The sequence below is a fragment of the Stomoxys calcitrans genome, chromosome 4, assembly GCF_963082655.1.
Source record: "Stomoxys calcitrans chromosome 4, idStoCalc2.1, whole genome shotgun sequence".
Taxonomy (NCBI): Eukaryota; Metazoa; Arthropoda; class Insecta; order Diptera; family Muscidae; genus Stomoxys; species Stomoxys calcitrans.
Window position 1 is genome coordinate 185,406,910 of NC_081555.1, and position 11,958 is coordinate 185,418,867.

The window sequence follows — 11,958 nt, forward strand, 5'->3', positions numbered from 1 at the left end:
GTGACAGCGGTGAATTTGAATATATCAAAATTAAATGTAAAAAATACATACAAGTGGGTTATAAGGAAGTGCTTTAATAATTTATTGTAGTTATGCATCAATGCATTGAATGTTATAAAAAAAAATATTTCATATTGAAAATGAAATCCGTGCAATTGTTCTCAATTCGCAGAGGCAAATCTGATTTACCGCAACATTTATTAAAGTCAAATTCGCAGAGTTCTTGCGAATATCGGAACAATCCTGCAGGTGTATTAAAAGTTTATATTTAGTCAATTTAGTTTTTCCCTAACTGTATTTGCATATTCTACACTCATAAAAAGGGATTTTTCCTGTTTTACTCCTTAAAAGATCAAATTATAGTAAATGTCACAACATAATATATATGTGTTCATGGTTGTGCTATTTTTTTTATCATAGCTGCTGTGCTAGCTAAACGCAACAGGTATGTGCCTAGCGGTCTGTCATGTAAAACACACACGCACTCATACCAACGTGCGTATATGCAGTCGCTGGGTACATACTTGTTTGTTGTTATTCAGCCAAACAAATGTTCATCGCCAACCACTGGCAGATGATATTCTTTTCTTTTTGGTAATTATTCGAAGTCAAGCTTAACTCCCGTACGCATATAAACCCCCGCGACCAAGAAAAAAAAGAACAACAAAAAGAACCTGTGAGCAAGGAAAAAGAAAGAAAAAGTGAAATTAAATTGTACACAGCAAAGAAATTAAGAACTGTTTGAAATGTGAAATTGTTTAAAAATACTTACCATCTAGAAAATAAACATACTTACCTATATTGTGAACCCTAAATACCTACCTTGAAATTAAAACAAAACAAAAACAAGAAGAATACTTACCTAAGGAAATTAGTGAAATAAAAATTGCAAGAAACACAAGAAAAATTATAAAATTACTAACTACTTATTATCTACACTGTTAAAATTTACCTACATATATTTTCTTAAAACCTAATTATTGCACAAAGTGTTTAAACTAATTTATATTGCACTTACCTAATTAAGCTTATACTACATTGTAAATATTGCACAGTGGAACAAAAAAATACAAACCTGTGAAAATAAACAAATTGAATTGAAACAAAAAAAGCAATCTAGTCTTGTGGAAAAAAAAGGCAAAACCAAAGTTCGTAAAGAAACATTTTGGTCCATTCGGAGCCGAATTTGTGAAAAAAAAGTGTGGTTATTTCAAAAAAATTTTTAAATTAAGTGGCCATTTCGAAAAGTGTGATTTTGGTGGTTCACAGACATTAGTTGTGTTACATCCCTTTGTGAAAAGCTAAAATACATTGGAAAAAGTAAAAAATTTTATTTTTTGTTTAAAAAAAAAAAAAAAAAAAATAATAATAATAGAAAATAATCAAAATTGTACAAGAGACATTGTGAGCGTGCTGCAAGATCAATTAATCTACACAACAACAAAACAAAAGCTCGGTTCGGGGTCGCGTTACATAACAAGAGATTGATCCAGAAATCTTAAATCCGTTACGAGCATTCCAGCAATTCAGCCATAAGGTTTTGAGCGGACGGACATTGGAAGGCCGGCGTCTACAGACACACACACACGTATACCTCTACACATACACTCAAACCTTACCTTCAAAGTGAGTACCCATTTACATGCGTATATAAAAGCACGACACAAGGAGAGAATACCAGGTGCCGCACTTCTTGACTCTCATTGTAATTATGTGGCAAAAAAAATACTCGAAACCTGTGCATGACCCTGTATACTTACCTTTTGCGTGCTATAGACTAGTTCATGCGATAAATGCTTTGATGCCCAATGGAGTGAGTTTAGTGACCCGCCATTTTTTGACTCATATGAATTTTGTGACACACATATGCAAAGCGATCCACTGACCCTATATACGTTTGAAGAAGGGGACTCGACGGCCATTTTTGATTTTCAAAAAATTTATTAAGGAATTTCGGAAATATTTACGTCCATTTTGAATTTAATGTGAAAAGTGACCCAAATCGAATCTATGCCATTTTCATCCTGTTTTGTTTTAAATTTGTGCCTCGTTGATTAGATACGATCCTTGTGGTATAGAGGCCTAGTCAGAATTGAATTTGATTTTTGAATCACAGGGTCTTTGTTGTTGGCTCTTTATTAAGACGTGACTGTGTTTGCGATTTTTGTCCCAACATTTTACAAATCGACAGAGATATTATCTGCTTTCTTGAAGACTGTCTATTGGGGCGCAAATACCACGTCCCTCGTATTGCAATTCGCCACGATTTATTGAAAGTGGGTTTCTGTTCGCCTTTCTCTGAAGCACTGAATTGATTGACCCGCTGCCTTGAGAGGAAATTTATTTGTTCTTCCATTATCATTAATCCGCCTCCACAGACGAACGAAGACTGTGCCATTTAGTTTGGGAATCCGCTTTGATAGTCGGCATCGGACCCTTCAAGGAAAATTGAGTTTTTTTGAATTTGGGTCCTGAACCGAGACAATTAAATAGTGTTTTGCTTGACCCTTCTCTGAAATTTTCTCGAATTGGAAAATTTTAGTAGCAAGGAATTTTTGGCAAAATGGAGAAAGCTATACGTGATAGATTTGCAAATAGCGTCAATGACTTGGTGGATTTCGACAGCACATTCGCCGCAGCGAGATCCGAGGATAATGTTCATAGCCTGGAGGCTCTAAGAGTGGAGCTGGATTCGCTTTGGAACAACGTTAAAAAATCATACTTAGAATGCCGCGATCATGTTGCAGCGGAGGGCGAAACACCCATGGATAGAAACAAGCTTCGATCTCATTACAAAGACGCTAGGGAAAGCTATATGCGAGTCATAGGTTCATTGAACGCGGATATTAATGCATTTAAAGAACAGGCGATCCAGGAGAAGGCAGAAAGAGAGTCGATACAGCAAGTAAGATCCGAGGAAAGGGATTTTATGCCAGTCTCTAGACTCCCCCCGTGTGATACAGACACTTTCAAGGGAGGATATACAGCTTGGCCAACATTCAGGGACCTTTTCACTGCAATTTATATTAGGAATCCAAGGCTAAGCAACGTTGAAAAACTTTTTCATTTGACACAAAAGACCGCAGGAGAGGCGAGGGAGATGATAAGCCACGTTCCTTTGACAAATGATGGATTTTTATTAGCTTGGTCCAATTTAACTGACAGATATGAGAATAAAAGAATGCAGGTCAACGAACAGCTAAAGATTCTTTTTAATCTGCCAAATGTTACGGTAGAATGTTCTCAGTCAGTTCAGAAGCTGCAGCGCACTGTTAATAGCTGTATACAAACTCTTGAAATACTTTGCGTGGATGTTACAAAATGGGACCCGATCTTGATCTACTTATGTTCGGCAAGGTTACCTAGACAATTTCTAGAGGAGTTTGAGAATTCGTTAAATGATTGCAAGACTCTTCCAACATGGGCGGAATTTGACAGATTTCTGACCCATAAGTTTAAGACCCTCGAGTCTGTAAGCAATATTAAACCAAGTTTTAGTAAGCCAAGTCACAATAAGCAGGACCAGAACAAAAAGTTTTTCAACAGCTTTCACACGAACATTTCACAAAAGACCCACAGTTCTGGTGCTAAGAATAATGCTAATGCAAGACAGCCTCCGGCAAAACCTACCCAAACGGCTCAAAGTTGCCAGATTTGTAAAGCAACGCATTTCATTCGGGATTGTCCGAAGTTTATTGAGAAAAATATCAATGATAGGATTCACATCGTGAAGGTTTCACACTTATGCTACAATTGCCTTTCATCTAATCACGGGATAAAAGACTGCAAGAGCAAATTTTCATGTAGAGAATGCAACTTGAAGCATCACACAATGCTACACAAGGGAACGGAAACCCAAGCTAGTAGCCAAGACCCAGCCAGAGATGTAGCGCGACCCAGTACTAGTGCTACCGCTCTTACGACAATTATACAGTCCACTCCTGACACAAGACAAAGTAACATCACCACCCTGACCCTTCGGGATAAGCAAATTAGTGAGCGTCATCCTAGGGAAACTTTGCTATTTACTGCCGTAGTGCAGATAGAATCTAGAGGACAACTATTCGATGCCAGAGCTATTATTGACTCTGGATCGCAGTCCACCTTTATAACAGATAAACTCAAGAACAAATTGAGTCTTCCAACTAAGCGAAACTTGGTACACGTCACGGGGCTTAGCCAGATGGTAGCCGAAACTTCGAACAAAGCTTGTCTCTTTACTTTGCGTTCAAGCTTAGACCCTCGATTTGAGTTGGAGGTTTGGGCGCCTGTCTTGAAGGCCCTTCCTTCTAATTTACCACCACAAAACTTAGACCTAGCACAACTTCGGGATGTTGCCAACCTTGATTTGGCAGATCCAAAATTCTATATTAGCCAACCGGTTGACCTTCTAATAGGAATGGACATAGGACCCCTTATTTTTGACATTGGATCTCCTATGAAATCAGTCGGCACACTTTTGGCACAGAACACAGTTTTTGGATGGATCGTTGGTGGACCCATAGCACAAGGAACTACAGGGGGTAACCGAGTTTCTCTGCACAACACAATATCGATAGAGAAAATACTTACACGTTTTTGGGAGGTGGAGGAGACCCCCAAAAAGATTTTGAGGTCTGAAGAGGACATGGTTTGTGAACAAAACTTTAAGACAACCACTCGCCGAAACCAAAATGGAAGATACGTTGTGACCCTACCGTTTAAAAATTGCGAAGAACTAGGAAGTTCTAGAAACATCGCTTTAGCACAATTTTATCGAATGGAAAGGAAGCTGCAGGCAACGCCTGAAATAAAGGAACAATATGATAAAACTATTCTGGAATATCTGGAACTTGGACACATGAGGAGATTATCGGCCGAGGAGGTAACTAAGACTCCCAATTACTATTTGCCGCATCATGCTGTCATCAAGCCAGATCGACTCACAACGAAACTTAGAGTGGTTTTCAATGCGTCAAGTCCTTCTTCGAACAAAAGAAGCCTCAACGACAACCTGTTTGCTGGACCCATTCTTCAACAAGACCTTGTGTTACAAATTTTGAAGTGGAGATTCTTCAAATACGTATTCAATGCGGACGTAACGAAGATGTACCGGCAAATTCTCCTAGACCCTAATCAGACACAATTCCAAAGAATACTTTTTAGAAAATCTCCAAAGGACCAAGTCGAGGATTTTGAGCTCTTGACAGTCACGTTTGGAGTAAATTGCGCACCATTCCTTGCAATCCGAACACTTCTTCAACTTGCGGAAGACGTGGCGGACACATACCCCTTAGCATCAAAGATCATTCAAGAGAATCTGTATGTTGATGATGTTCTGGTCGGGGCTCACACAATTGAAGAAGCCATCCGATCTCGTAAAGAGTTAATCTCAGCCTTTGACTCGGCTGGATTTCAACTCATGAAATGGACAGCAAATGATCACAAAGTCATTCAAGACTTACCTGCCGATCAATTGCTGCCAGTAAATTGGCTTGAGCTCTCGGAGGACTCTTCAACCAAAACCCTTGGTATTCGGTGGAATATTTCTGGGGATTATTTCACATTCACACCACCATCATTAGAAGTCAGACCAACGTACACAAAAAGAGAGGTCTTATCATCCATTGCCAAATTGTTTGACCCTTGTGGTTGGTTGGCCCCAGTTATTGTAATCGCCAAGCTAGTCATGCAGCAAGTATGGCTTGACAAAATAGACTGGGATGACACGCTCAAAGCAATAGCATTAATAAACTGGCAAACCTTTGTAAAAAACTGTGGGGAAATTGAATCAGTAAAAGTTCCAAGATGGATTCAGTTTGTGCCTTCGTGTCAAGTTGAAGTTCACGGGTTTTGTGATGCGTCTGAGAGTGCGTACGGAGCAGCTCTTTACATAAGAGTGGAACATGAAGACCACAAGACAGAAACATATTTGCTCGCTGCTAAGACTCGTGTAGCCCCCATAAAGAAAATCTCGCTACCAAGGCTTGAGTTATGCGGGGCTGTTTTATTATCAAAGCTTGCGTCGTCAATTATAGCTAAGCTTCAAATTTCTAACTTCACAACTTACTACTGGACTGACTCAACAATTGTTCTAGCATGGCTCAAGAAACCACCTTGTGCTTGGAGCACATTTGTGGGAAATCGCGTCTCGGAGATATTGGAAAACGTCGGGGTTGAAAATTGGCTGCATATTGACTCCGAAAGTAACCCTGCGGATGTTGCCAGTCGAGGGTGCTCACCATCTGACTTGAAAGGTCATCATTTGTGGTGGCACGGACCCCTATGGTTAAAACTTCCGAAAGACAGGTGGCCAACGTACGAAGTTTTTAGTGACACGAGTTTAGAAGCGAAAGCAGTTAAAGTTTTTGCTACTACAACCTTTGAAGACCCTCTCGAAAGATTCTCTTCTTTGTCTCGAGCATATCGAGTTTTGTGTTATGTTTTAAGATTTTGGCGAAACACTAGCGCAGGTCGATCGCATCTTAGAATCTCGTCTGGGAAGATTACCGCTGAAGAAATACAAGACGTAAAGCAACGACTCTTAGTTATGACTCAGAAACAGTACTTTGCTTCCGAATACCACAATTTAGAACAGAAAACTAAATTGTCGCCCAGCAGTAGCCTTTTGTCATTGAACCCATTTTTAGACTCGAAAGGGGTTATGCGGTCCAATGGGCGTCTAGTCCAATCACCGGCACTGTCATACAATGAAAGGCATCCCATTCTCTTGCCATATGATGCAAGAATGACTCAACTTCTTGTCGAGTTTGCACACAAAATAACACTTCATGGAGGCAACCAGCTCATGACACGATTATTGCGATCAGAATTTTGGATATTTCGGTTAAAACCCCTTGTTAAGAAAGTTATACACAACTGCAAGACCTGTATTTTGTATAAAAAGCACTTGCAATCACAAATAATGGCGTCCCTTCCACCTGAGCGCACTTCACTCTCGAGACCCTTTACCAATACCGGGGTTGACTTTGCAGGACCCTTTAATATTAAAAACTATTCAGGTCGTGCTTGTCTGATTACCAAAGGGTACGTCTGTATCTTTGTTTGTTTTGCGACAAAAGCCATACACTTGGAGGCAACAACCGATCTTTCTACACAATCTTTTTTAGCGGCGTTTTCGCGTTTTATTGCTCGTAGAGGTTGTCCGGCCTGTATCTACTCCGATAATGGGAAAAACTTTGTGGGCGCCTCTGAATTACTTAAAAAGGATCGTCTAGAGTTCTTAAAGACTCTACAAAACCAAACGCTGCAGCAGAATGTTTATCAAAATCTAGTTTGGAAATTTATTCCTCCTGGTGCCCCTCACATGGGCGGCCTGTGGGAAGCGGGTGTCAAGTCTTTTAAATCCCACTTGCGCAAGTTTATTCCGAAAATGAACTTTACGTTCGAGGAATTGTCCACAATTTTGACTCGAATAGAGGCTTGCTTAAATTCCAGACCGCTGAGTCCAGCCAACGACGACCCCAATGACTTCTCGCCTTTGACTCCAGGCCACTTTCTTATTGGTACACCACTTCTGACCCCAGCGGAGCCTGATGTTTCAGATCAGGATGTCTCTTTTGCTAATAGGTGGAAAAGACTCAAAATAGTATCTCAATACTTTTGCCAACGATGGAAGTCGGAGTATTTGAAAGAATTGCACCGCAGATCCAAATGGAAATATCAGCAGGAAAATCTCGCAAAGGATGATTTAGTTGTAATCAGAGACGATAGGTTCCCTCCTACGGAATGGACAATGGGTCGCATTGAAAGGGCCTATCATGGTACAGATCAAAATATAAGAGTAGTAGATGTTAGAACGTCAAACGGAATAGTCACTAGACCCATTACTAAAATTGTCAAATTGTTTTCCGCATGACTAGTCGGGTACTCACGAACCTTAGAACACGGTACTCACAAGACTTTTCTTACAGGAATGGCGGCCTACTTACCCCGTGGAGATTGGCAAGAGGAGGAGGAAAGACCTCGCGAAAACAATCGTGGCGCACGACACAATGAAAGACGTGATGGCAATCGCCAGGAAAGAGGACATCCTGGAGCGGACCGGGACTTGCAACGTGGGCGTGGTCGTCCAAGTATATGGCAGTATTCATGTGGTCTTTGCCAAGATGACCACGCTCTTAACTCATGCCAGCGCTTTCGAGACAAAACCCCGTACCAACGGTACGAAACAGTGGAAAGGAGAGGCTATTGTAGAAATTGCCTGGCAAGAAGTCACCTAGCGCCAGACTGTACAAGCCTCACAGGGTGCCGCCGTTGTCATGATCGTCATCACACCCTACTCCATGGGGCCCCTCAACTCGAAGAGGCACCCCTCAATATAGACGTGCCTGTGACACCGCCCCGCTTCTTATGGGACATTGTTTTTGTGCCGACGGCCATTATACGCATAACCGGTGAAGACGTCGACAGTTGGGCTTCTGTGCGAGTCCTGGTAAGCCAGTCCTCTATAATGTCCAGAATCGCGTATGCGACGTTCCGCCGGCTTGGTCTTCGAACGTTTTTGTACCAAGGTAAACGATTTGCTAGCTTTAAAATTATGTCTCGCCAACCCACTAGCACTTGGGCGTTAAAGGTCAACGCGCTCATCACGGACGAGCTGCCAAGACAACCCTATTCCGACCCTCTTCTTCACGACCCGACCCGTGATTTAACTGATAGCTCACTAGCTGACCCGGACCCGAGAAGCAATGTTCCTATCGATCTAGAGCTTGGTGCAGATACATACTCTGCAATACATAGAGAAGGTCGCATATTTACCGGACTTGGTGACGTCAACGCCTATAGGACGGTACTGGGATACATCATATCCGGCCCTATTCGGAATCTAAATCAATAAGGCTTCCATCGTCATACTTACTTAGCCCTTAAAATCTTGGAATGTAACACTTGGTCATGGGGGGCGGAATGTTCATGGTTGTGCTATTTTTTTTATCATAGCTGCTGTGCTAGCTAAACGCAACAGGTATGTGCCTAGCGGTCTGTCATGTAAAACACACACGCACTCATACCAACGTGCGTATATGCAGTCGCTGGGTACATACTTGTTTGTTGTTATTCAGCCAAACAAATGTTCATCGCCAACCACTGGCAGATGATATTCTTTTCTTTTTGGTAATTATTCGAAGTCAAGCTTAACTCCCGTACGCATATAAACCCCCGCGACCAAGAAAAAAAAGAACAACAAAAAGAACCTGTGAGCAAGGAAAAAGAAAGAAAAAGTGAAATTAAATTGTACACAGCAAAGAAATTAAGAACTGTTTGAAATGTGAAATTGTTTAAAAATACTTACCATCTAGAAAATAAACATACTTACCTATATTGTGAACCCTAAATACCTACCTTGAAATTAAAACAAAACAAAAACAAGAAGAATACTTACCTAAGGAAATTAGTGAAATAAAAATTGCAAGAAACACAAGAAAAATTATAAAATTACTAACTACTTATTATCTACACTGTTAAAATTTACCTACATATATTTTCTTAAAACCTAATTATTGCACAAAGTGTTTAAACTAATTTATATTGCACTTACCTAATTAAGCTTATACTACATTGTAAATATTGCACAGTGGAACAAAAAAATACAAACCTGTGAAAATAAACAAATTGAATTGAAACAAAAAAAGCAATCTAGTCTTGTGGAAAAAAAAGGCAAAACCAAAGTTCGTAAAGAAACAATATGGAATTCATTTGTTGTAATATCTATGATAATATCTCGAAAAATTAAAACATATAACAATACCTTTAATTTATGATATATAAAATGTCATTCGGGGTTGTGTATAAAAATTAGAAGATAAAGATGAACGAAGATACCATTGCGTTGGTATCTCGTTCTAGTTCTAGAGATAGAACATTTGTCAATAAATATTTATTATGAACTAACACTTGAACGTGTGCGTACTCACTAAAACGTTGAGTTTTTCCCCACCAGTGGTAAGAGACCCTATTTAGATCAAAACTTTAAAAAATTATAAAGAAAATTGTTTATCCACTGAAAACTAAGACTGAGAGAAAAAGCGTCCTCGTGGTTTAAACAACGAAAAAAATATTAGAGATTTATACTCTAATATTTTTCTTGACACCCTACAAGAAGTGCAGGTTTTCTTATATTTGAATTGAGCCTACAAACCATAAGTTTTACATAAAAATCCACTGATAATAATAAAAAATACTAATAAAATTCAGTGAAATAGCGTCTTCGTGGCTTAAACAGCGAGAAGAAGAATATAATATATATATATATATATATATATATATATATATATATATATATATATATATATATATATATATATATATAAATATATATATATATATATATATATATATGATAAGGAAGAAGAATTAAAAAGACAGTGCAAAAACTTATGAGTCCGCGGTGTAGCTTCTTTATAAGGGAAAGGATCGAGTGAAAGCTGCTTCCCTCTTCTTCAATATAAACCTTTCTAAGATAGAGGAAACAAAATTCGGCTTTGAGCACACAGTGGAACTCCCTTATAAGGAAGGAATCTTGTGGAAGTTGGACCTAACTTTTCCTTCAATATAAGCATTTTTAAGGTAGAGGAATAAAAACTAAATTCCTCCACTAAGACAACATTTTCCAAGATGGTAGAATCGAAGCCTGAAGAGAAAATCAACTTCTTGACCTTTATAGAATTTGAGTTACAAAAAAAACAGGTTCCAAATAAGTAGACAACTTTAAGGATGCGGACGCTGCCAAGAAGTTGGAAAAGGTCAAGAAACGCTTTAACAAAAATATTGAAGATCTGAAAAGACAGCTAAAGAATTTGACAGCGCAAAATTATCTATTGGATAAGACTAAAAAGAAAATACAATCTGAGCTGCAGGATGCTACAATTTAATTGCAAACACAACGCACAACGCGGAAACAAAAGAACGTTGACAAGATGTTTGCAGAGCAAAAAGCCATTTCTAAGTAAATTTTTGCAAGAATGTGATACTGTCGGACATCAAGCTCTTGAAAATCAAATCAAGGTGCTCCTACTAAGTCGTGAATTAGACTTAGCCTATAATGAAATTGATTGCTGGAAAAAAGGTTTATGATTCGGAGATGGATAAACGTGTTCGGAGTCGTAATTGGTCGAACGGGAAACACAAATTGAAAATTTGGTGAATAATTTGCAGCTAAACGAGGATGTAAGGTCGCGTTTCAAAGTCAATATGCAAGCGATGCGCTTTCATTTCTGAATCAGTTGGAAGATTTGGAAGCCGTAATGAATGAGAAGCGCAAACATCGTACTGCTGCAATGGCAGGAAAGAAAAATTAAAAGTCGATTGCAAGGAATTCAAAGCCACCCTAAAACACGCCAGGAGATTGCAAATTCATGTCAAAGTGTCCGAACGTAAAATCAAAGCATTGAAGAACGGCTCATCGAAAACTTCGCCAACTCAGAGGGAGCACGAGAGTGGCCGAGACAGAACAGGATGTAATGGCCGAGAAAATGGGCGCAAATTTCCCCAACAATTTGACACAATTTGAGGTTGAACGATGTACTGAAGAGGATCCATCGACAGACAGAGGATCGATCCATCGACAGAAAATCATGTTGCTAAGCCCTACGAAGCAGTTAGAGTCCCAGTACTAGGTGAAGAAAACGACTTCCAAGTAGAAGTTGAAACCGTGGTGCTTGAAAAGGAGAAATTAAATGGTGATGATGCTAAAAATGGAACAGCTCCTTCATCATTTATCAATAAATATAATGCAACCACTAAATAAGAAATCCAAATAATTATTCGTCCTGCTAATGACCTAAGCTGCGTAAAATCAATGACAGCTAAGAATGATAAGCCAGTCTACAAATTCAGGAATGACGCAACCGATGAGAAGGAAGTAATTAGTGAATAAAAGAACAATGGAGGTGATACTGACATAGACACCTATAATGGCGAAGGTAACAAAGAAGATATAGAAGAAACAGCCCAGAAAGA

At 39.3% G+C, this 11,958-nt stretch overlaps 2 protein-coding genes across 2 annotated transcripts; both read left to right on the plus strand.

Annotated features, from left to right (window-relative positions):
• Positions 1-391: 391 nt before the first annotated feature.
• Positions 392-9,560, plus strand: LOC131996696 (uncharacterized). Its single transcript, XM_059366434.1, has 2 exons — positions 392-1,626; positions 7,914-9,560. Exon 2 carries the CDS (start codon positions 7,916-7,918, stop codon positions 8,837-8,839), a length of 924 nt encoding a protein of 307 aa, XP_059222417.1. The 5' UTR covers positions 392-1,626; positions 7,914-7,915; the 3' UTR covers positions 8,840-9,560.
• On the plus strand, positions 2,564-7,858 carry LOC131997098 (uncharacterized). The gene is made up of 3 exons (XM_059367399.1): positions 2,564-2,905; positions 3,824-7,026; positions 7,138-7,858. Exons 1-3 carry the CDS (start codon positions 2,564-2,566, stop codon positions 7,856-7,858), a joined length of 4,266 nt encoding a protein of 1,421 aa, XP_059223382.1.
• Positions 9,561-11,958: the final 2,398 nt, after the last annotated feature.

Excerpts from the sequence above, each read along its gene's own strand:
- LOC131996696 (XM_059366434.1), top strand. The coding sequence starts at position 7,916 with ATGGCGGCCTACTTACCCCGTGGAGATTGGCAAGAGGAGGAGGAAAGA.
- LOC131997098 (XM_059367399.1), top strand. The coding sequence starts at position 2,564 with ATGGAGAAAGCTATACGTGATAGATTTGCAAATAGCGTCAATGACTTG. Across the intron at positions 2,906-3,823 it reads AAAGAGAGTCGATACAGCAA|CATCACACAATGCTACACAA; the intron begins GTAAGATCCGAG and ends TGCAACTTGAAG. Across the intron at positions 7,027-7,137 it reads GCTTGTCTGATTACCAAAGG|AGGTTGTCCGGCCTGTATCT; the intron begins GTACGTCTGTAT and ends TATTGCTCGTAG.